The sequence below is a fragment of the Zootoca vivipara genome, chromosome 11 (assembly GCF_965207765.1).
Source record: "Zootoca vivipara chromosome 11, rZooViv2.hap1.1, whole genome shotgun sequence".
NCBI classification, from domain to species: domain Eukaryota; kingdom Metazoa; phylum Chordata; class Lepidosauria; order Squamata; family Lacertidae; genus Zootoca; species Zootoca vivipara.
In genome coordinates, this window is record NC_142594.1 from 38293056 (window position 1) to 38318531 (window position 25476).

At 44.9% G+C, this 25476-nt stretch overlaps 1 protein-coding gene across 1 annotated transcript in view; it reads left to right on the top strand.

Annotated features, from left to right (window-relative positions):
• Positions 1–24359, top strand: part of GAD2 (glutamate decarboxylase 2) — a 31145-nt gene extending 6786 nt beyond the window's left edge. Inside the window, exons 5-16 of the mRNA XM_035129291.3 lie at positions 8412–8502; positions 8807–8919; positions 10821–10936; positions 11655–11734; positions 12476–12530; positions 15022–15138; positions 16638–16702; positions 18055–18133; positions 19373–19522; positions 21303–21410; positions 23231–23320; positions 24105–24359. Coding sequence (XP_034985182.1) covers positions 8412–8502; positions 8807–8919; positions 10821–10936; positions 11655–11734; positions 12476–12530; positions 15022–15138; positions 16638–16702; positions 18055–18133; positions 19373–19522; positions 21303–21410; positions 23231–23320; positions 24105–24278 — 1238 coding nt within the window. The 3' untranslated portion in view covers positions 24279–24359. The remainder of the gene's footprint in view (positions 1–8411; positions 8503–8806; positions 8920–10820; positions 10937–11654; positions 11735–12475; positions 12531–15021; positions 15139–16637; positions 16703–18054; positions 18134–19372; positions 19523–21302; positions 21411–23230; positions 23321–24104) is intronic.
• Positions 24360–25476: the final 1117 nt, after the last annotated feature.

Genomic DNA, 25476 nt, shown 5'->3' on the forward strand with positions numbered 1-25476 from the left:
ACTTCGGAATAAGTAAAGGATTCGACGGCTGTAAGGCTATAGAGCCGAGTTTCTTGGAAGAGAGCGCGGTTGAAATTAGTTTGAAATGTCTTCCCAGTGACTCCGAATGATTCTGTTTTTTGCGCAAGCAGGAAGAGCGGTCAAGTGTATCTACGAAAGCGCAGCTCTCCTTTGTAGTCAGTCGCTCTGGGATAGTACGGGCGATTGAGGATTGCGTCGATTGAGAGGGTGGGGCTGAGGTTGGTGGTCTTTTGTTCTCTCCCCATCTGGGTCTCTCTAATAATCCCACGGCTGCCAACCAGGCTACTCCGGTTTAAGCGTTTTGTGGATCGCAATCACGGATGCGCATATCCGAGCCTAAAGAAAGATTAATTAGGAGTGGCGGGAGGGACTTTTGCCACTGGGTATTGAATATGATACGCACAACTGGGTCTGTCGGATGTCTCGTGCACTTTAAGGCTGCGTTATAAAGCGAGTAGGTTCTGAAGGGTCACTATCCGCGATTGGCGCCTCTCCAAACGCTCCGAAATGAGAGCAGTTACCCGAGCGTCGAGCGTCACATCCCATTTGCGCGTTTCCTTTCTCAAAAACGTTTCCTAACGATCGCCTGTCCCGGAGGGGATCTTATTCATTAGAGCGCCTGGAGCAAGATGGAGCGGGCAGGCAGCCACTGCTTGCGCCTCCAGGGAGCCTTTTCAGAAGGAACCTGTTATGCTGAGGATCGCAGTGCGCGGATATGGCAGGCGGGCCCGCCCGCGCGTGTTTTGGGGAGGAGGGAGCTGGCGAGGAAGAGAAATGAGCTAAGTAGGACACGCGCAACCAGGGCTGGAAAAGGCAGCGAGAGCGAGACACTTTCTTGCAGGACTCTTAGCATTTCGTGCAGGTTGTGGTGAGTCACCGAGCGACACTGCACGTGGGAATGAAGGAGCCAAGGTCCCCATCCTAGGAGGAGGATGGGCAGGTGCGTCAGCAGAGTTACAAGGAGTCGGTTATATCGAGGAAGGTCTGTGATCCTATGTGTAAGTGTACACACAACGTGATGCACCGACGTGGCTGGCTCAGAGAGAGCGCGAAAAGACCCCCAAATGAGCGCAGCAGGGAGGGATTGCACCAAGTCTATCTCTCCGATGTGGTTGGTGGCGTGCCACGTAGAGGTTATGTTCGATTCTGTAGCAGAGAACGAGAGAGACACTCGAAAATATGATCCCCTGCGATACTAACGTGGTTCAGTCGGTAGCGCAGGAGACTCTTGATCTCAAAGTCCTGGGTTCGAGCCCTCACGTGGGGCAAAAGAACCCTGCATTGCGGAGGGGTTGGACTAGAGGCCCCTGGTGGTCCCTTTCCAATTCTACAATACGATTCTATGAGTCGACCCCACCCGCTTCTGAAAGGATCATTAAAGACCAAAAGTCTGGTTATGAGAGGAAAGTTTTTGCCTGGCGCCTAAAGGCTTGGGAGGAAACTCCCTAGAATTCAATGAGATTTTATGCGCATGATTACACTGCCAAAGCGCTCCAATCCGCTCCATCAGTTGTATGAGGAGCGTGAAAATTCAGTATCAGAGGGATTGGCTTTCCAGCAATCAGGCTCGTGACAACTCATTTACTCCGGAGTAAGGCCCTCTGTGTTTTCAATAGGTCTCGTCCCACCGCTGGTCTCAACTGGATTTAAATCGATCAAGATGTATTTGAGAGATTTACGTTGTTGTCCCACAAGCCCCATAAACTTAACCTACTTCTTGCCCATCGGTTGCGCTCTTCTCTGTTTAATCGGAAGTAAGGTCAGCTGAGTTCGATGGGGTTTTCTTCCTGGTAAGGGGGTTCCAGCTTTGTATTGCGCTTTGTTTGTAACCCTGAAATCGAAACTTGGGAAGGAAATACAAAAGCGACAACATGACACAATTCTGTAGGAAGCGATTGTAAATCGCCCCACCCCTATATATATTGTATATTTTAAATCGTCTGCCATTTGCAGTAAATTATGCCAGTCAAAATGCTAGACTGGATTAGAAAAGGAATTGGCTGCTTAGTTGTAATTGGCTGGTGAAATCACGACTGTCAGTTTCGCTGTGGGACAAAACTGGGTTTGCGGGCGATGCCCTTCACCAGATGAACTTTAGAGCAGTCACGGTGTATGCGCTGCTGGACTCCAACTCCCATCAGCCCTAGCCAGCGTGACCAATAGGCAGGGACGATGGAAAGTGTAGTTCATGGAAATTCAGCTACCCCCGATTTATAAAAGCCCTGAGTGGTTGTGTGAAGTAGAGTGGCTTCTTCATCCGGGTCTGCCTCTGGTTTGGCGGGGGACGGCTGTGAGCAGAGTTCGTACTAAATCCATTCTAAGGAGGAAGCAATCCGATTTAAACCATGAAGTAAGGGCAAGTGAGGGCCCATAGCAGGGGTGGGGAAACTGTGGCCCTCCAGATATTGTTGGACCCAGCTCCCAGCATGCCTGGTGTTCAGAGATCATAGAAGTTGTAGTCCAGCATCTGGAAGATGACATGTTCCTCACCCCCTCGTTACTGCCTCTGAAATAGATTGTACTGGAAAATACACTTGCAGCACATTTCTATCCATTTTTATCCCGTTGGTTTCTATTGTGGTCTTCTGTTAAGCGGCTGCCTGCTGTTCTCAATGACAGGTGAATCTGCAGGGGGGTCAGGCCAGGCCTGGCATTCTGTTCTCACAGTGGACAACCAGAATCCAGCAGGGCATGAGCACAACAGCTCTCTAGCTACCATTGATTCCCAACAACTGATATTCAGATACAGTGGATTTTGGCTTTGATCGCGCTGGGAAGGGAAGAAGTCAGCCTGACCTTCCTGTGTGTGCACTAGGGTGGTGACTTTTTTACAACCTCATTTCCCTGTATCATAATTTGATGAGCTTTCATTAAAGATTAGATAAAATCTTACTTTCAAAAACCTCACACGCAAAATGATTTTAAAATTTTTATTTATCAGTTTTTTGACCATTTTTGAAGTCACTGTAAGCAGATATAAAATTGAACCCAATCTTTAGAGTCACATATATACAACATTATATAGGGTCATCAAACACACAAGGAAGCTTTTTTTAGCTGCAGTAACAGTATAGACGCCACTAGAGGACGATGTTTTGCTACCTCTCCTGTAGGTTCTTTTCCCAGCATGCCCGGCAGGGTCTGCTGGCTGAGTTTTGAGGTCCCAAAAAGGGGCTTTTACCTTGCGCAGGTGTTACATTTGTATACCTTATGTTGCTAAGAACACTCCCCATTGTGGAATGTGGTGTTGTGTCCAAATTTGATACGAAATATATATAAAATTGTTAATACAATTTTATGAAATGGTAAAACGGCATACAAAAAAAATTAAAAACGGTTTGTGCGTAACCTTTTTTAATATTTCAATGGAATATACCTCATTTTAGTCATTAATAGGCAAAAGTTCATCCATTTGTGCTACAGGAAATAATTTTTGAGGGGGAAAAATGAAAAAGTCATCACCCTAGTGTACAATTATTAACGAAGGGAAAACGTGCAGGCTACATATCAAGCAAATGTCTAGCTGGCCTGGGTTCCATGTCTGGGTTCCACACACTGTCAGACTGGGACCAGGGAGACCCACTGGGTCTCTCTCACTCTAATCTTCCTCACGGGGTCATTGGGTGGTTGCCAAACCATCTAGGCCACCTTGACCTTAAGTGCCAGTATGGCGTGCGTAGTGGTTAGTGTGTCAAAATAGGACCTGGAAAACGGGAGTTCAAATCTCTCACTTGATCACGAAGCTCACAGGCAACCTTGAGCCAGTCATTGCCTCTCAGCCTAACCTGCCTCGTGGGGTTGCTACAAGGATAAACACATCACCTCGAGTTCCTTGGAGAAAAGGTGGGACAAAACTGTATAAAGCAAAATTCCTTGGTAGCCGACATGGTGCCTTCCTCCTGGCATAGCATGGCCAAGGGCTAGGAAGGATGAGGGCGTCACATTGCCTACCCCTGTCTTGCTGGAAGGAGACATATTGCTATTACTATATTTAAAAACATAACCAAGTAAAAGGCCAAGTAGCAGAACCAGTGCTCTTCTGTGGCTGCTAGGTGCTTTTATCCAGTCAACATCATTTAAGCGAAAGTAGCTGCCTCGGAAGGGTGAGGCTGAGGCTCCATTTATAAGAGAATAATGAGTTTTGCTGCTGCTTCCCCCACCCCCAATTTCCCTCCTTTTGCTTCACCCACACAACCTGATTTCTGAGCCTTTGTGTGCCCGTACCATGGATGATGGACAGTGCTGAATTCTTTGTGTGGTGTGTGTGTCTGACTGATACAAGACTGCTGGAGACTGATAATTTTCCCTCTTAGTTTTCATATGCCTTCCCTTAATAGCTCCACTCTATCTCCCACCTCACAGGCAGGCCGCCAGCGATGTTCTTTTCGCCTGGGTTGGAACAGGTGTTCCTGGCCTGCTTTCGTAATCATCAAATGCTATTCAAACGCCTCTTAATCTTTTCCTCTCTTTGCTGGTGTTGAAACCTAGATAGGGCTTTATTTTGGATGCAAGGGGGTTCTGTGGCCTTACTGAGCTTTGGGAACATTTCCTTTACGTTTCAAAACCTCTCCAAAAGGGCTGCGAAAGATCTGCAAATCGAAACAACGAGAAGTCCTGGAAATGGACTTAACAGGCCACTGAATAATTTCTCATGCATCATTCTAACACAGTAATGATGTTGACTTGAATCATGTTTATTTGTTGCTGTTTTTGTTTTGTTTTTAAAATCACAATTACCAGGAGATTCAGGGCTTCATAACTGTGTGTTCTGACAAGGGAGAAATGATCTGCATTTTCTGGTGTCTGGGCAATCTACATGCCATCCTCAGCCCCTTCACTCATGGCGCAAAGCAGTCGGCAGAGAGTTCCATTTGCTCATTGTGCCCTGTCTCTTGTAATCATTAGAGGTTATTACAAGCTGCAGCAAGCTCCTCAGCTCATAGGCCTGCTTCTGCCTCTGAAATATAGCGTTCATTGACAACATGTGGCATGTGAGCAAAGGTCTTCCAAAGGGCTGTTGCTACAAGGCACCATGAAGTTGACTTTAAAGAGGAGAAGGAAATGAAAACCTCGGTTTATCATTTCAAACTTTGCTTGAGCTGTGATTAGATAGAAAACTGGTTCCAGAAATCCATTTTTTTTCTGCTCAGGTCCAGATTAAACATTTTGATAAGTACCGTTTTTCGTAGAGCAGGATAAGTATTTCATAGAGCAGGATCATAGCCCAGTTGCGCTCCCTGGTTTGTTCCTGGCAGTATGCACGTTTTTTTACACGGTGTGCCAGGAGCATCTAGAGACATCTCCAAACCATTCACCTTGGCTTATGTCATATCTCTACAGTAGTCAATGGAGGCTGGTGCACTGTGGCTAGTGGGGCACTGTCCTACCAACCTCAGCCAGCTCCCACCTGCCCATTGTCCTACTTACATGCAGTCCAGAGACTGGCCCTACCTGTCGACTTCCTGATCCTCCATCTCAGTGTTTCCCCTTGAAGAACTTAGCAGGGAAGTGGATAGGGACAAAACTAGAAACATTTCGCTCCGCCCATCACTGGCTCCACCTACCTTACAGGTTCCCTTCCTACCAATCCCAAGGATCACCACCCCCGAAAAAAGCTTTGCAAATATGCACCCTTTCCTGACCAATAGGACATGAAGGTCAGCCTTGAAAGGGGCACTTTGTAGTAGTGGAAGAGAAAGCACTACAGACTTGGTTGGCATCTGTCTGTCTTGGGAGACAATGGAGGAGTGCGCCTTTGCAGGTGAGGTCAAGCTGTTGGCAGGTTGCAGCGCCTGCTGTGGCTGTAGAGACTGATATGGGAGAGACAGGTTTTGTTGCAGCTGGGGCAGATCAGTGGCAGAGCTTCATGCTCCGGTACCGGGGGGGCGGAGAGCAGGCGGGGGCAGGGCTGGCGCACGTTCCGGAGGTGGGGCACACCGCCTGCAGGGGCGTGGCACCCAGTGTGGGCGGGGGGCAGCCACAATGGCACTTCACCGGGATCGCACTGTCGGGGGTGGTGTGCTCCCACCGTACTCCTCTTCCTCCGCCAGTGGAGCAGATGAAGGCGTCCAGTTGTGTTGCTGCAGATGCACCATGGCGTTTCTTCTGTTAGGCAGAGAAGATTAGTCTAGCTTAAGTCCCATACCGCAGATATTAATCAGATGTCATTAGCTATACAGTAGGCATGCATGGGGTTGCCACTAGGTCACTAGCTTCCTCTGGACAGGGCATAAGGTCTTTGTGGCAACCTGCCTATTCATAACAGCACAAACATTACAGTTTCATTGTAATGCCTATTTACTTCTTCCCCACCTGCCACTTACTGTACCTACCAAGACCTGGATTGCTCATTTTCAGTTCTCTTTTGACACACTCTCTCTGTGCCTGAGCAAACCAGTTTTAGCCTCCTGTGTTTGCATGTGTCTTAAAGAACATTCCAAGGTGACTTTGACAAAAGACCAGCCTAATTGGCCAATTAATGTTCCCCGTTAATGTTGCAGCCCAAGGGAGACCCACTTTGTGCAACAGAACAGCATGGTGCGGGAAATAATACAGTTGTACTCCACAGAAGGTCAGGGGATATTTGTCAAGCACGAGTTCTGTACTAGCATATCATTCTTCCAGCACTACCTGGTCAGCCATTTTCTGGCTGCCTCCTTACATATGATTTTTCAAATAGTGACAGGGAAATAGGATGGAACAGGGCCTTCCAGTGCTGTGTGTGTCCCTTGCATTTTGGGAGGAACACTTGCATGCTGGGGAATACAAGGAAAGTAGGCTGACCACATACTCTGTTTTACAGAGGGCAGTCCCCTGTTTGAAGGCATCTTCTACCAGAAGGGAGAGGAGGGGCCCTCAAGAGTGTCACATGAGCTCATAGTGCCCGGGGTGGGCATGTGCGAGTGCCAGGGGCTGGGCACACTGGGGTGGGGGCCACGGAGGGTAAAGGAACCCACCAGCCTAGAAACAAGCTCCTTTGGCCACAACGCCTCACAGGTTCCTCCACATGCTGGCGAGCAAGGAGGCAATGTAGGTACAAAGGACAGCTCCCAGGTAGCAGTCAAGTTGCCCTGGCAATAGGCAATCACAGACAATACAGTATAGGCAATCACATATCAACAAATTCAGGTCACACAGTTATAGTTGGTTGGGAGGTCTTGCACAACAGGCCCACTGGAAAGTGTAGGATACCACTTGTCTTGATATAATGATGTTTAACCCCCCTGCAAAAAATTCAGAATGAATGCTCATTAAGTAGCCAACACCATCTAATCTCCCTAAAAACAAATCCAGCGGAATATTCAATGAACAGGTTGTCTGGAAGCGCCCGGTGTCTTGCTTGCTGTTTGTGCCAAGTTCTGACTCCTCTCCAAGGACTGTGAATTTTAAAGGGCAGGAAGCATCCTAACTGGGATGCGCCACATTGAGTAAGACAGGTCATGCTGATGGTTCCTTAGGTGTGTCTTTAGTAAGGGTTGTTGGGGGTGGGAGGTGAAGACTTGGGACAGATGGTGTGGCACTTCTCAGAGGGTTCGTGCTTGGCAGTTTAGATGATCAGCGTGTCACTGAGTCATCGGGGGGTTTTTTGTTTTGTTTTTTAATGGTTCATATATAGCCAATTTTAAAAAGCTTGGAAGCTGGAGCTGTTCAGTCCCACCACCACCCAATTTTGTCTCATTCACACAAACTAGCATTACTTAAAATAGTAAATAAAACACAAATAGGTCCTATTGGCAAATACTTTTATTATTACAGTATTACAAAGATGTCTACAGATCCTAAGCCTTCATGGCGGATGCGAGTTTCTCAGGGCTACATTCTACAGCAGAGAGAAACAGCGCACAAGGAAGAGGAAGGGGTGGAGCTTGGGAGATTGAGAGGAAGCCACAAAGTGTGTTTTCCCCTTCTGTTAGTCTCAACTCTGCCCTCTGCTGGCTGGAGGCCTGCAGGGTTGCTTACAGCCAACAGGAGTCTCATCTGCTTGGTCCTGGTCCAGGAACAGTTAAGGTCTTTTCACATCAGGTCTGGTACTCAGGTTTTCTTTGGATAGAGTTATGACTACAGGGGTTGAGTCACTGCTTAAGCCTAAGAATTTGACATCAGGCAAAACCAGTCAGTTCTCTCAAACCGTTTGCCCTTTAAACATCTCCTTTCTGATTGTGGCACATTGAAGGCTGGATGGATTACTGTACATGGGTCAATGCGCTGGCAAGTATATGGTGCAAATGTAGGTAGACAAGAAGTTTGGCAATGTGGCATTCATGTCTCATGCTTTGATCACTTTCCCAGTGCAGCGAAATATACAGTTAACATTTCAATAAAGTGATTAAGAAAACATGATTCTCTGGAAACAAAAAAAAAATGCCACCCACTTTTTTAATGCTATGCAGGACATCCCAGATATTTCAATCAGCTTTCAACCGGACTGGATATGGTTGGCTTGGCTGCAGATTGGCTAACTTCTACAGCCAACACTAATATGTAAGTATGTGAATTTGCTGGTGCTTTTAATTATGGGGTCTGTCTAAGCTTAGTATTAAGTCCAGATGTCCTTTGGAAAAATTTAGCCTGGCCATTACAATCACTGCAGTCATGTTGTTTCCCATTCAAAAAAAAGTTTGCTAGCCAGAACACCTACTTCCGGTTTTGCGGAGTGCATTGCCCAAATCGTTCGTTAACAGGACTGTTCTTAGACCGAGGTACAACTGTAGTTAAATCATTGGGGGGGGCATTATGTCCATATTTTAACCAGGTCAATAAAAATATGGGTGTTGCTGTGTTTCAGGTTCACCTATGAAATTGCTCCAGTGTTTGTACTTTTGGAATATGTCACTTTAAGGAAAATGAGAGAAATCATTGGTTGGCCAGGAGGTGCTGGTGATGGCATATTTTCACCTGGTGAGTGATCTTTTTAAAAAAACCTATTTATGTCTGTAATGTATGATGTTCTCTGCAGTCTGCAAGATCCAGAAGGCTGCTCGTTCACTCATAATCCAGAGTATCCTTTCTTGGGTACATTAAAAATGCATATTTATGGCAGTCCAGAGACATGATTATTAAAGACATTAATATCTGTCCCTGCTGAATACTTCCTTCTGCTTTGTAAACAGCCAAAGTGGCAGTCTGGAGGAAAATTAATCAGAGGAGACATTTGCCTGGTTCTTCTGTTACATTAAATATTTTTGAAGTGTTCTGAAATGAAAGAAAGGAATTACAGCTATTTTATTTAATATTCGCTAATGAGGTAGTGGGGCTCTCTTGAGCCTTTTAGTAAATAGGAATAGAAACACAAATATCAAGGAAAATCCACTCTCCCTCCTGTCTTTAAATCCAAATTGCCCTGTAAATTGGCGTTTGGTTATTAAAATGTTTACTGCTTCTCAGGCAAAAGCAGCCTCTCAAAATAGTTTGGGGCAGCCTTCTCCAAGTAGTCTGCTGGGGGAAAATCATACACTCTGTGAACACTGCAGGTTGTGACAGCCAGTGTGCATATAGATATTGTTGGACTCCAACTCCCATAAGCGCCAACCAGCCTGACTGATGGTCAGGGATGATGGGACTCATGATGGGACTCATGATGGGATGATGGGACTCATGATGGGAATCATGTTGGTTATCTGCCATACGGGACTTGACGTTTGACCAGAAGAAAGGGGTGTCCAGACATGGAAGGAATATCTAGTCCCTCATCAGAGAAAGTCAGTTTCCCAATGGGACAGTTTTTCCCCATTCATTCCGATGGGAGAAGTACAGCTAACTAGGCTGGAATCAAGCCCAGTGTATGTAGAGTAATTGGGCAAGCAGGGTATTTCCATAACAAATATGCAGCCACAGGAACTTGGAAGTATCTAAAACAAGGGTGGGGAATCTTTCTCAGTCCGAGGGCCATGTTTCCTTGTGCGCAACCTTCTGAGGGTTGCATGACAGTGGTGGGCAAGGAAGAGAAGCCACAGATGCAATTCTTACCTTAGTATGGTAGGCTACCTTCCAGCCATGCCATAATGAAAGGTTTCCATGCACACACCGCATCTCTCCATTCTCTGTCTAGGGAAGCAATAGGCATAATAAACGCAGGTGGCGCTGTGGTCTAAACCACTGAGCCTCTTGGGCTTGCCAAGCAGAAGGTCGGCGGTTTGAATCCCCGTGACAGGGTGAGCTCCCATTGCTCTTTCCCAGCTCCTGCCAACCTAGCAGTTCGAAAGCATGCCAGTGCAGATAGATAAATAGATAGCGCTGCAGCTGGAAGGTAAATGGCTTTTCCATGCGCTCTGGTTTCCATCACAGTGTTCCGTTGCACCAGAAGCAGTTTAGTCATGATGGCCACATGACCCAGAAAGCTGTCCGTGGACAAACGCCAGCTCCCTTGGCCTGAAAGCGAGATGAGCATCGCACCCCATAGTTGCCTTTGACTGGACTTAACCATCCAGGGGTCCTTTACTTTTACCTTTTTACCTATAATCTCAGTTCAGGAACACATGGCTTAGGGAGAGTCCCAAGGGCCAGGCAGAGTGGTCTGGAGGGCTACTTTTCACTTCTGGGCCTGAGGTTCCCCAGCCCTGTTCTAGAGTGCAGCCCAAGGTCCAATCTACTGTAGGAGGACTCAAGGACATACTCAGTGAGTTTTCTCCATGGCAGGTGGGAAATGGACCAACAATTCCCTTACCTAAGATCAAGCCAGGCCCTCTACATGAGAAATGTTTCTTGTCTTTGATAAAGTTGCATGACCAGTACAGTTTGTGCTTAAAGCTTTTGTGCTGTTATGAATAGAGGAAGTAACGATGTATTACTGTGGACTCCAGGTGGTGCCATATCTAACATGTATGCTATGTTGATTGCACGTTTCAAGATGTTCCCGGAAGTTAAAGAGAAAGGAATGGCAGCTATTCCAAGACTGGTTGCCTTCACATCGGAGCATGTAGGTGTTTTCTCTTTCAACCTTTTGCTAGCCTCACTTCTTTGCTGATTAAACCAGGCTCCTTCAAACGCCCTTTGGGGAAAGACATAGTCATTTTCCTACTGTAACATGAGAGTCCTTTGTTTATTTTTTGCATACAAATGAGTTATGAGCTATGACTCCCCTCCTTCTGAAATGTGCTGTGTCAGTTATGTTGGGAAGGTGTGTTTTTATGAAGCTGTCAGATCTCCTGGTGATCTTTTGTAGCTTCCATTTATGTCCATCTCATGCAGCCTTCTCCAACATGGTGCAGTCCATGCTAACCACATTGGCTCGGACTGTTGCTGTAGTCCAAAACATCTGAAAGACACCAAGTTGGGGAAGACTAATATAATGTAACTCCTGTGGTGCCCAAGAAAAAGACAGCCATCTGAGAGCATTTAGCAACACCAGCACTTCAGAGTTCAAAGCTCTTCCACATACGTTCTGCCAGCCCTTATTAAATTGCATTCGGTGGTTGACTAAACACCTAATCACCGAACAGTCATGCTATAGATGTTTTAAGGTCTCCACGCAGAACTTCCCATTCATTTCACCAGGGCTTGGAAACACAGTCTCATTTGTACAGGAATAAGGGCATCGCTGGATTGCTCCCATAGGTGCTGCTTCATGGTTCTTTTACAGCTGAAGAAGCGAGGCTGCTGTAAACATTGCAAAAATAACCCATGTGCTTTTTCAGAGTCATTTTTCTGTGAAGAAAGGAGCAGCAGCCTTAGGAATTGGTACTGACAGTGTGATTTTGATCAGGTGTGATGACAGGTAAGCACGGCCGTATGATTGACTGCAGGAATAGCCATTCTTTGAATGCAGCAGAAAGAACGATTTTTTTATTAAAAATAATAATCAAAATAGATCAAATGGCCTGTTCATATAATATAGCCTTGCTCCGTGTTGGGCTAAGGAAGCTCTGCCACATAGATGCTGGCCATTTTTCAGAGAGTTCAAAAAGTGGTTTATACTGTAGCAGGTTTGTTGAGCCAAGCTCGTGGCCCCAGGGCTGTACCAACAGAGTTATATATTTTGTGACCTGCACAATACATTTTTGGATTGCATGCCAAGCACCATGTGGACATTAGTTAGTGAACTGTGAGTTTAGGAGCAAGGGCCCTTGAGTACATCAAATGTACTAAAAAACCATAACTCTGCATTCAGTCATTTGACGTTTTCCACCCACTTCACTATGGATAAGTTGAGATTCACATAAACACTCAGATTTGCAAATATATATATAATGTAAAGTATACATTATTATTAATAGTACTGTACGAAGAAACAGGGCCTGTTTGCAATCCTCTTCAACTGATTCAAATTCAGTTAAGGAGGCAGATGATGGAGGGTGGAATGAATTGCTTTCCAAGTGGCTAGTTAGGTTTATAAATGGTGGGTAGAACTTTTCATAAACCACTATCTTATCTAAGTTAACTAACCTGAGTAGCGGACGGAAATAACTAATAGCAAAGCCATGGTATTTTGATTTATTTTTTCCCTTTTCTATTGCAGAGGCAAAATGATCCCATCTGATCTTGAAAGGAGAATTGTTGAGGCAAAGCAAAAGGCAAGTAGATTCCCACCTACAGTCAATAATCTGTGGGTGTATAGGAAAACATACTGTTTTGGGGAGTGAGGCAAGGGAATTGCCTATGGAATGTCAATCATTGTTTTAAAAGTTGAGTTGCCTTATAAATCTGCACACAAAGATTCTTTTCCCCCCTTGAAGTGAGAGTTAAGAATGAGTTGGACCAAAAGAAACCTGTCCAAAAAATAGACTATTCCAAAATAACATAGGCATCACAAAGTGATTCACTGAGAGTGCATGTGCAAGAATGTTGGGTCACCCCAACTCTTTTGACCTCTCTCCATGCTCTAGACCAGGCATCCCCAACTTCGGCCCTCCAGATGTTTTAGACTACAATTCCCATCTTCCCCGACCACTGGTCCTGTTAGCTAGGGATCATGGGAGTTGTAGGCCAAAACATCTGGAGGGCCGCAGTTTGGGGATGCCTGCTCTAGACCCTGTGATTGTAGGAGGCGCAGGCCCATTGTCGGAGGGCATGCATTTTTGCATGTAGAAAGTCCCACATTCATTCTCAACCATTTTTTAAAATTGGAACTGTCTGGTTTTCAACAATGTTTCTTACACTGCCCAGCTGAGGCCAGAAGAGTGTAAGTTACTCGTCTCGTTCAACAGAGTTCAGAATTGCAAAGTAGCCTTTCCAGAGGCTCATTTTTACTCCCTGCCAGGAGAAGCCTTATGCAAAAGCCAAACAGCTGGACACATTTTGTCGCCTTAGCAGTTTGCTGCCACCTGCAGGCAGAAGCATCAATGACATGAGCAAATTAAAAGGATGAAGAGAGAATGTCGATGGGTCGCAACATTGGGCTTATCTGCACTTAGCTTTTGCTCCACTCTCGCCAGGCATAGATCTGGGTTTAAAAGCTGCGTGTCTAAGCATTTGGGGGGGGGGGTTGGTAGAGCTTTTTGTCCCAGAGTTTTCCCTACAAAAACCTGCTCTTTAGTGCTCAATTGGGTTTTAAGCAGATTGCCCTTTGCACTGATTGAGATTTAAAGAGCAAGTTTTCACAGGGAACGCTCTGGAGCAAAAGAAGAAGAAGAATGTACACTCAGACACATAGCTTTAAATCACGGACAGTTCCTTGAAAGAGCGGAGGAAAGGTCAGTGTGGATAAGCCCATTTGCTAAGGGTATTTTAGGGCAGTGTGCAAATAAAATAAAATAAATAAAAGGTGTCCGTTTCAGTCCCTTCCAGCATCTCTAGACAGAGGTAAAGGTAAAGGGACCCCTGACCATTAGGTCCAGTTGCGGACGACTCTGGGGTTCCAGTGCTCATCTTGCTTTACTGGCTGAGGGAGCCGGCGTACAGCTTCTGGGTCATGTGGTCAGCATGATTAAGCTGCTTCTGGCGAACCAGAGCAGCGCACGGAAATGCCGCTTATCTTCCCGCCGGAGCTGTACCTATTTATCTACTTGCACTTTGACGTGCTTTCGAACTGCTAGGTTGGCAGGAGCAGGGACCGAACAACGGGAGCTCACCCCGTCGCGGGGATTCGAACCGCTGACCTTCTGATCGGCAAGCCCTAGGAAATAGTCCTGCTTGAAACTCTAGAGAACTATTGCCAGTCCATGTAGGAAGAGGAAGCCAAGATGTGCAAGTGGCAGTTTCTTATAACATCTAAGCTTTGCTTGGCAGCATAAATCAGGCATGTTTCTTAGATGTTGAGTCTGTGATTGCTTGTATGCCTCGCCCTAATGATATTGTTTCATACCACCCCAATCTCCACTGAGCAGTGCATGTAATTCCAAGGATTTCGGGTGCTTATCTAGGGTTCGTGTTTCCTTTTGGGAATGAGGCACAGCAGAGACTGTGGGGTCTTTAGGATATATGGTTTATTTACACACATATATACCATGTGAGCCTATGATGGAGGCATTACGCCCCAAGAGGGTTTCCTGCTTCTCCCATAGGTGCAGCAGTCTTGGGTCTCCCCCCCACCTTCGTCCTTCTCACAGCTTAACAGACTTAAACAATTTCCCTGGCTTATGTCCTCCAAACCAAAATCCTACACCCTTTAATCCCTTTGGTCTATGCCCACTAACACACACTGAAGGAGAGCCCCTACCCCTCCTGGTCTGGCATAGTTTTCACCCTCTTGAAGGCTTCCCTGGTGAGTTAATGACTCGGCCATTATCAGCTTTGTTCCTCCACTGACCCGCACTCTCAGGCTGGCTTGGCTTGTTAGCATTAAATGCATCCAGCTGTGTATGGCACAGTTTAATCAAACCTTGATTAATTCTAACTTTCGCTAAATCTAGGAATAACGAGGGGGATTTGGCACCCAGGAGTTTCGGGGATCCTTGCCTTCCCCCAAAACTTATAACAGTATTAAGCCAGTGTTCCACGCCACTTCCCAACAGAGCTGTTGCGAGTGAAAGACGCTCAATTTCAGAAAATAGTCTCTATGTCTAATGGAAATTTTCTCCGCTGGAACATTTTCCTGTTGTTTTTGTTGTTGCTTTCTTCCTGCAGGGATTTGTTCCTTTCCTAGTGAGCGCCACAGCAGGAACTACAGTTTATGGGGCATTTGATCCACTTATAGCTATTGCCGATATCTGTAAAAAGTACAAGGTCTGGATGCATGTTGATGTGAGTACAGAATTACAGTCTAAAAGGACTGGGCTACAAAACAGTAAGCTGGCAGAGCCAAAACCATGTTGTTTACTGTGGAAATGCATGTCCTAGCAGAGTCTCTGAAGGATGTTAAGAACCCCAGATTCTGGAAACTGTCAAGGAGCGCAGGAAGGTGTGGGCCATCTCATTTTATTTTTCCCTAGTTTTTGATATTCAAAGCTATATCACCTCAAGCTCTTGTGGTTAGTAGCAAGTGGTAGGTCCATCCTATAGGAATGTGACAGTTTGTTTAAGAACATTAGTAGAGGCTACTAGGTCTGGCCAAAGGCCCATCTAGGCCAGCACCCTGCTCTCACAGTGGCCAAACCCGCAAGCCGAATTTGTGTACAACAACACTTTCCCTACCCAAAAACTGGTATTTGAAAGCCTACTGCCTTCAACAGTCAGAGCTGGTTCAATCTAAGCAGATGTGTGACTTCTGCTAGGTTGCTAGGTCATGTGACCAAGTTGGAAAGGGTTTGGAACAGGTGTGAGTGTGCCCTTGCCCCATTGGGTCCCCATCACTCCCTTGTTGGGGGACTTGTCTTGGCCAGGTGTATAATATGGGGGGTTCCATTTTTTTTCTGGGGGGTGCTGGCAGGGCAGTGTCTTCCTCTTCTTCTTCTTCGGCGATCACTCATAGCCAAGTAAGATTGTCTTCCATAAACACGATTTTAACAATGGGTCCGTAAGTGACTGTGGAGGCCAATTCTGGATCCACACGTCCTTCCGCAGTGGGGACATGGGCAGTGTGAAGAGGATGCAACAGGCATGCATGCCCTGGAGACCGTGAAAACATGCTCCGTCGCTGACCCTGGCCTCAGCTAAGCCAGCTGCAGCAGGGCTGGGCTGAAGGACTTACACCGGTGTACCTCTGACTGAGCTGGAATGAGGGACTTGAACTGGGTTAGCCCCAGCTAAGCCCAGACTCAGACAGAGATTCAACTATTTCGGACTCCACTCACTCATACCAGAAGATCTTGGGTTTTGGATTGCTCCTTTGCTTTTTATTTTTAAATAAAGCTGGGGAAACAACTTATGATTTATCGGGACTTCCTCATCTTCCCCCCACTGCACAAACACCCATGCTCCTCCTTGATCATTGGTCTAACAGCATCTGGAGGGCCATAGATTCCCCGCTGCTGTTACAATAGGACATTTGTCTGCATGGACTTGACAAAATGCAAGAGGACAGTCCCTTGAATTGAAGGGCTTGAAGTATTTCTTTCTTTTCTACAGCCACTTAACCCAACGTCGTCACTGCATCATGTGGTTGTAAATTTCAAATGTGCACTTGGGGAACATGTTTCATACACTTTCCCTGTTTTGAAATTTCCTCCGCAATATATTTTTTTTGGCTGCTTCCCTGATCACACAAGGAGAACATGCAGAAGTGACTTGTGGGTTTGGATATTAGAGCCTTGAAATCCATACTACTACTGAATACAATTAATGCTCTTTCTTTTCTTTTCCAGGGAGCGTGGGGTGGCGGGCTGCTGATGTCAAGGAAACATAAATGGAAATTAAATGGTGTTGAAAGGTAGGGATTATGGACATGTCATTAAATATCACTTATGTGCTGCAGTGACTGATGGAAATATTATTAGACACTACTCATATGCTGTCTTGACTGCCACCAAAATTCCTGCAAATTAAAAACCAGTCAATATCCTCTTGTCAAATGTAGCAGCAGAAACTATTTTTCAAGTTCCAATCATTATTGAACTATTTGACCAAATCTTTGCAAAGCGTAAGAGCCTGCTGTTATTCCTTTTACGTTGTTGTTGTTGTTGTTTATTAAATTTGTATACCGCCCTTCATCCAGAGATCACAGGGCAGTTCACAACATAAAAAATACAAAATGAGAACACAAATACATAATAAATACGCAGTAACAAATCAATAACCCCCCCTCCCACAAAGACATTTAAAATATTTAGCCAAAGGCCTAGTTAAAAAGAAACATTTTTACCTTGTGCCTAATAATATGTAATGAAGGCACCAGGCGAGCATCCCTGAGGAGAACATTTCACAAATGGGGAGCCACAAGAGAAAATACCCATTCTCATGTTGCCACCCTTCAGACCTTTTGAGGAGGAGGCACATAAAGAAGGGCCTCAGATGATGATTGCAAGCTCTAGGTCTGTTCATATGGGGAGAGGCGATCCTTAAGGTATTGCGGTCCTGAGCCATTTAAGGCTTTATAGGTCAAAACCAGCATTTTAAATTGGGCCTGGAAACTAATTGGCAGCTGGTGCAGTTGGGCCAAGATTGGTGTAATATGCTCAAACTGTGTGGCACCGGTGAGCTACCTGTCTGCTGAATTCTGCTGATGTTTCCCAACCATCTTCAGAGGCAGCCCCTGCGTATAATGTGTTGCAGTAATTTAACCTAAAGGTTACCAGAACTTAGACAACAGAAGTTAGGCTATTTCTGCCCAGACAAGTGTGCAGCTGGGCCACCAGTCAAAGTTCCCCATGACATCCAGACACAGGGAACTGTGGTTTGTTTGGTTAGTGAAAACAAGCCAGGATACCTATTCAAGGTACCACTCTCTCATTAACCATAGTTAAACAACTATTGACTTGTAGAAAGGCATCCACTGGAAAAGCTCCAAGTTGGAAAAAAAATCTCTGTCATTTCTAAGGAACGTTATCTGTGCCAATACATCTAAATAAACTGTTCTTGGGTGTTCGTAAAAAGCCTGATTATGGCATGAAATAATGGCTCTACATTACTTTCTTTTTTAGCTGCTTGGCTTATTTTCAGCCTTACTGTGATGGCCATACAAGAGCCGCCTTTTTATTTTGGTTTTGCTGTTTGCATTTTATGCCTCTGTGAATGCAATCAACCATTGCCGCACCTCGTGTTAAAGTTTGGTTGCTGTTCTAGGGCCAATTCTGTGACATGGAATCCACACAAAATGATGGGGGTCCCGCTGCAGTGCTCTGCTCTGCTCGTTCGAGAAGAGGTATGTTTACATCCATACTGACATCTTTCGCCTGAAAAAGAATAATAATAAATCTGTAGTCAGCCTGAAATCACCAAAAACAAATGGATGCAGTGGTTGTTGGATAGAAATGGGGATATCAGGAGGTGGAGTCGGGCATAGGTCAGCAATACAACAAAAAGGCACTCAATGGCAGTGAAGTTAACTCTTTATTCAGAGAAACAAAACAGCTTGGTCACAGCAACCCTTCTCAATAGTTCTTGCCCCAATGAGACAGCTGCGAGGACTGATGTTCTCCGCCTTCTCCTGCTCTCCAAGGCTCTTCCTCCAGTTCCTTCCCCAGCAGCCTAAGGCTCCTTTGACCCATCTTTCTTTTCCCAACTAGTATGGAACATCATGGGGGATTCCGTGATGGGGGCACTATGCTACTTTAGCAGACGAGTGAATATGAGAAGCAAATGGGGTTTCCAAAAGGTTCCTAGCTTTCCTTACTGTGGATTTAAGAGCTCAGTGACGCATGGTTGGTTACTAGGTGCTCCCACCTTCACAGCAGCCAGGGCAGGAATAGCCAACATGGTGCCCTCCAGATGTTGTGGACTACAACTCCCATTGTGCCTGACCGCTGGCTGTGCTGGCATGGGATGATAGGAGGTGGAACAGTTTCCGGAGGGTGCCCCCATTGGCTACTTCCGGGCTGAGGGCTGCATGGTAGGAGGTGAAGCAGAAAATAGCACATATTCATCTGAATTGTTTATATAGTTGGGAACGAGGGTAATAGCTATAATGGCAAGAATATATTTATGTGATGATGTTGCAAGCAAGTCTGGGCTATGTGTGTGGAGCCTGGGCTGCCCTCTCAGTCTCGCTGATGTGGTCCAAAGGAAAGCAAAACAATGTGTTTGGCACCAGCTTGGCTGCAGGAGTCATCCAACCCTCTTAGGGACTCCACTCCGGATTTGTGTAGGATTCGCTCCTTAGCCTTTTCTTCTCCCAAAGGTGTCCCATAGGGATGGACGAAAATAATGCTCTTGACTTCATAATATAAATATACAACTGATGGCCCCTTCTGCCAGCACTGGAGCCTGTATCCTTTCCTGAGGAAACCTTACAAAGCCAAAGTTATGAGGCCTTCACAAACACACATCACCTGTTCCTTGCAGCACAGCCAGGGATGGGGAATTGTTTGGTAGCGCTTTCTTGAATCAGTAAAACTTCCACGTTGTTCCGCTTGCCCTTCAGAGTGTGTCTGCTTCTTTAAAGGGCCTGATGCAAAGCTGTAACCAAATGCACGCTTCCTACCTCTTTCAACAAGATAAGCACTACGACCTGTCATATGACACTGGAGACAAAGCCTTGCAATGTGGGCGCCATGTTGATGTCTTCAAGCTATGGCTGATGTGGAGGGCAAAGGTGAGTGTTTACAATGGAAGAGGGAGCGAGGGAGTCAGAAAAAGAGAGGGGAAAGTAGGTGTCTTATTTCCCTCAGAGAGGTACAATTCCCAGAGTTCCCTGGAAAGAGTGACTCGTCATCATAATACTATCATCATCATTTATTAGTAGTAGTAATATTATTAAACTTGTTGGCTTCTTTTCTCTCTCTCTCTAAGTGAATTACAGTCTATTGCTAAAGCATTATAGTAATTGTAGCTCTGCAAGGGTAATAGAGGCCTCCTAACAACTCTCAACAACCTTAGCAACTACAGTTCCCAGGATTCTTTGGGGGAAGCCATGACTGTTTAAAATAGCCTGATGCTGCTTTAAATGCATGGTATGAATGGGGCCTTTGTCATATAAAGTGACTGGTTGGGATTTTGTACTGAGGTATATATGGAGGAGTGGGTAATTGTGAGCATTACTGGTTGAATAGCATAATGTTATCTTAATAGGGCTTTTTTTTATTTCATTATAAATGCATTGTATTGCATTTGAGTTCTGTTTTGTATGCCGCTTTGCGATTCTTTCGAATGCAGAGCAATTAAGAATTTTGCTAAATAAGTAAATGTTGGTTGCTAGGCAACTGCGGCTGAGCATTCCTACAAGAGCTGTCTCTGGGAAAGCCACTGCCCTCCCTAACACGAGCTTTCTGTGCATGAAATAAATAAAAAGCGCAAACCTGGGAGTGAACAAATGAATCATAATTGCCAATTCACCTTTCAGCCATAAGGAACTGAGTGCCTCTTTCAAGCTTCGATCCTGTGACATCGTGGAGCAGTTGCTGCACCTCGACTCCAGCCAATTTGGCAGCCTAACAATTCTGTTTTAGCATAATCAGGCTAAGAGCTTTCAAGAACGACAAGCGGATTTTGTTGTATGAATTCTTAAAACTAGACATGGCAAAACTGTGACTAGAACACCTGCTTCCATTTTATGCAGCAATTAGGAGCGGGAGTAATATTGATGTGGGGAAACCAATTATAAATCTGTTGTTTTCTAGGGGCATATTTGTAAAGACTCTCCGAGGACCAGTTTATTTTGCAGTTTGGAAATATTGCCAAATATAATGCTTCCTGCTGAGTGGTTTCAGATTCCTCCCCCAAGGTTTCCTTTAAGATGAACAAATTCATTTACTACAATGGCCTGCAGGAAACACACATTTCATGCAGCTATGGATGTTTTTGCCACCCATTGTTGGCATCATCTTACAGCTAACCTTAACCAGGTTGCCACTGCTTTAAGTTAGGTGTGCATCATTTTTGATCCAACAAGGAAATGCACACCATGTCCCAGTTATAGAGGCCTTACAGCTGCTCCATAAAGCTCCTGGTTTCTCTGTATGTGGATGCAAAAAGAGGAAATGAAGGGAATTATCCAGGACCTAGCAGCACCACAACACATAGGTGGGGGGTCCCATTTGTGATCTTCAATTGGGTAGCCTATTTCTGATTCCCATACAATTTAGTGACCTCCAGCATCCGCTGCTAATAGATTGCTGTATATTAGAGAAGCAGCACCCTTCAGGTCATATGCTGGTCTGTTCCATAAGGATTCGAACAAGGCAAGTGTTAGTTTCTTCTTAAAACAATGCCTGCTGCAAGGCTTTTTCTTTTTTTAGTGCACCCTCCAAAATCAGGGAAAAATATTTTGTTCTCTTCTGATTGTAAATTGCTCCAGCGGTTCTTGTAGCCAAGCGATATATACATTTAACAAACCTAACCCTCTGTTCCTCTCTCTTTCTTCCTTTGTTCCAAAGGGCACTGTAGGATTTGAAGCACACATTGACAAATGCTTGGACCTTGCAGAATACCTGTACAACAAAATAAAGAACAGAGAAGGCTTTGAGCTGGTGATTGAGGGAAAGGTGTGTGTATGTTTATTTTAACATAGCTTTGAAAAGCAAATCCCTCCACACTTACCTAAGAGTAAGCATCACCAAACACAGAAAGGCATACTTCCAAGTAAAAGTGCGTTGGGACTGCACTGTTCGAGAACATCTATTACAACACCGTTTTATAGATTGGGGATTTTATTAATTGAAAAGTCTGCCCTGTACTTGCTAATCATAGAGATCAGACTGTTACCAAGGGACTGTTTGTCAAGTAATCTTCCCGCCCAGTGTGCTAGAAGGAATCGAGGTAAGCACTAGCAGAATGATTACCATGCTGATTTATGAATCAGTTGCAAGATCAGCGTAAGGAGCCCGGACAGCACCTGAATTGGCCAGAACATCTATCAGCCTTCCTGCCTAGCAGGAAGACAAGAGTGCAGGCTTCCCACAGGCATCTGGTTCGTATTATGTTCTTAGGTTGTAAATCTAACCCAGTGAATACATATGTGTATTCCCTATTACATAAAAAGGTAAAGGACCCCTGGACGGTTAAGTCCAGTCAAAGGTGACTATGGGGTTGCGGTGCTCATCTCGCTTTCAGGCCGAGGGAGCCGGCATTTGTCCACAGACAGATTTCCGGGTCATGTGGCCAGCATGACTAAACCGCTTCTGGCGCAACGGAACACCGTGACGGAAACCAGAGCGCACAGAAACGCTGTTTACCTTCCTGCCACGGCGGTCCCTATTTATCTACTTGCACTGGTGTGCTTTCGAAGTGCTAGGTTGGCAGGAGCTGGGACAGAGCAACGGGAGCCCTCCCTGTTGCACGGATTCGAATCGCTGACCACCTGAGTACGAGCACCACAAGTAATACAGTCAAACCTCAGAACTTGGACAGCTCCGTTGCTGAATGTTTCAGTTCCCGGATGCCGAAAACCCAGAAGTGGGTATTCTGGTTTTCGAACGTTTCTCGGAACTTGAACGTCCAATGTGGCTTCCGCTATGCAAAAACCTAGCTGTCAGCCAATCAGAAGCCGCGCCTTGGAACTCGAATGTTTCGGAAGTCAAACAGTCTTCTGGAATGGATTACGTTTGAGTTCCAAGGTTTGACTGTAGATCTAATTGATGTCAAACTATGGACACCTAGGGAATTAAAGGAATCCATAGGAAAAAATCAAGCCTGTTCTTGAAACCTTAATATATCTCAGTCTCCTCTAACTGGCAGTGGCCCTCCAGGACTCCAAGCATAGATCTTTCCTGCCCTTGCTGCCAGATCTTTTTAAATGAAGACTCCAGGGACTGAAGCTCAGACATTGTGTGTTCAAAGCGTATGCTCTCATCACCTTCTCCGGTATCTATCATTCCTGCCATATTCCTTGGAACACATTAGGTTGGATCCAACATAACTTGAGTTGCACTTAGGTCCCATTGAAATCTACAAGTTTCATAACCAGGAACATTTCAAAATTAAAAAGTCATGGCTATGTGAATACCCATTCATTTCAATGGGAAACAAGTTTAACTAGCAAATTCTAAATCCAACCTGTTGCTACTGCTGAGTGCTGAAGGTAAGTAAACAGCACAACCCCGTGTGTGTGTTTACTGAGAAGCACTTCTCACTGGGTTTAATGGGGCTTAGGAATTTGTACTGGAGACTGCAGCCTAAGTTTATCAGTGGAGGAGCTGAGGTTCAAAAAGGTTGAGAAACAGCACCCTACTCAAGCTTGGGGTTGTTGCTTTTTTGCTTTTGATCTAGTGTCATAGGAAGAGCTATGTGCGGGAAAGGGGAATGCATGAACCTTGTGGCAATTGAGCTGCTCGTACAATCTAAGATGTTATTTTCTTTCCATTAGCCTCAGCACACAAACGTTTGCTTCTGGTATGTGCCTCCCAGTTTACGAAACATGGAGGATAATGAAGAAAGAATGAACCGTCTTTCAAAGGTAAAAAAGAAGAAGACAATGTGCCCATTTCTATTACAGAATGCACTTTCCCCCTTTTCAAATGAGACCAGACTAGTCCACACCTGCACATACACACCTGTATATGCATTTGCATATGAGCAGCAGTTTCGGTCTTTCCCATTCATACTTTTCAGCATTCCCTTCTGTGTTTGTCCCTGCTTTCTAATTTGTTGACTCAGTATCTCTGTATCAGGGAAACTCAATTTACAGGCCAAAAATGTTAAAACTGTTGTTGTTTGGGTGTAATATCACGTGGACTGCACAAATTAAATGGGAACTCAAACAGCTGCAAACACGCAGTAAACTCCAATGTGGACAATCCCTAAACTGCATTGGAGGCCAGATGTCCAGCATGAACTCATATCCCTTGCAACTGAAGAGGGTCCCTGACGCAGTTATTGTACAAGGCTGCACAGCTTATGGGAGCTTGGGTTGGTTGCTGAGCCAAGTAGGACAAATGCTATACTGGTGTAAACCCAAGAAGTGGTAGCCAATGAAGGGAGAGACATAGAATGTGGCCATATATCAGAACACAGGTCAGCCAATAATGTTGAGCGGGAGGGGAGATCAACGGAATGTTGTGACATCAGAACACAGGTCAGCCAATGATGTAGCATGGGAAGGGAGAGCAACAGAATGTTGTGATACAGGTGAGTTCTGGATTCTATAGGGAGTGGAATGCATGTCTAGCTTGCCCCTAAGAATATGCAATGAAAAGTGGCAGTAGAATATTAATTTTGTTTTTCATACTGTGTCTGTGAAGGTGGCTCCAGTTATTAAAGCCCGAATGATGGAGTGTGGGACCACAATGGTCAGCTATCAGCCCCTGGGAGACAAGGTCAACTTTTTCCGCATGGTTATCTCCAACCCAGCAGCAGCTCACCAAGACATTGATTTTCTGATTGAGGAAATAGAGCGCCTTGGGCAAGATTTATAATTGTGTGGTCTTCCAGACCCTTCTGAAATGTCTCTCTAGGTAGACAATTAAGTTGTCACAAACTGTGGTGAATGTATTTGTATTGTGCCGTCAAAGTAGAGTACAATTTAACACTTAAGAACATTGCTCCTCTTTAAAAGTATTTCCCCCCCTCCCCGTTGAGTTTGCGAATATTTCCCAATTAGATAATATAAAAAGGCTGCATTCAAACAAATCCAGAATAATGAAATGCTCATGATTCCACCCTCCAAATTTTAGTGCAGTTAGTAAAAGCGATAGTTTACGTTAAAAGTAGCCAAATTTGCCCCCAGACAGTCACAAAACACAGTGAGGGGCATTGTAAAGCATAAAACAAAAAATGCTTTCAAATAAAGAAATGTTGCCTTTTTTTCTTGGTATATTAGAACAGAATTTCTAATTTACATACATTTCAGATGTATTTAACTACATATAATTTTACAAAAGAAATATATATATATATATTATATATATTAAAAAGATCCTATTTTGTAAAATATAGATTTTTATTTTCTATGGGTTATGGAGACTGCAGGGGCAAAAAATAGTAGTAGTAGCTATTAAGATCCTTTATTTTCCTTCAGAGAAATTGCATTGAATGCTTATTTTGAGACAGAAGCCCACATAAATTATCCAATAGAAATGTCTCTGTTCTGCTTGTCACTTTACATCTCCAGAGTTTAGTACTACAAAAACCTCAAGAGATTACTGCAGCTCTTCAACAACAAAACAAGATCAATGACAGTGAAATTATAAAATCTTTATGATGTTTCTCCAGTGGCCTATCTAAGCAGACGCACAATCATCATAGAAAGTGCTACCCATGACTACCCATGGCGTTGTATTTGGAGTCTTCTCAATAATAATTAAAAAGGCCAAAGTTCAGATCAGTTGCTTGTGCCATTAGCATTTTAATGAGCTGCAGGTAAAGGAAGCCTAAAACCTCTTAACATAAGTAGACCAAACCATAAGGGTTACCAGTAAGGGAGCCAAATTGCTGGGTTGACAGCTATGGGGTGGGGTAGATCATGCAATCATATGGCCAACCAGAATTCCTTTGTGCAATCCAACCTCTATACAAAGATTCAATGCGAGGTGACATAGCTGCAGAAGCCCCTATAATTTTTGTCCTACCATTAGGCAGAGTGAGGGAGCCAAGTTTCCAGTGCCATGAAAGGGC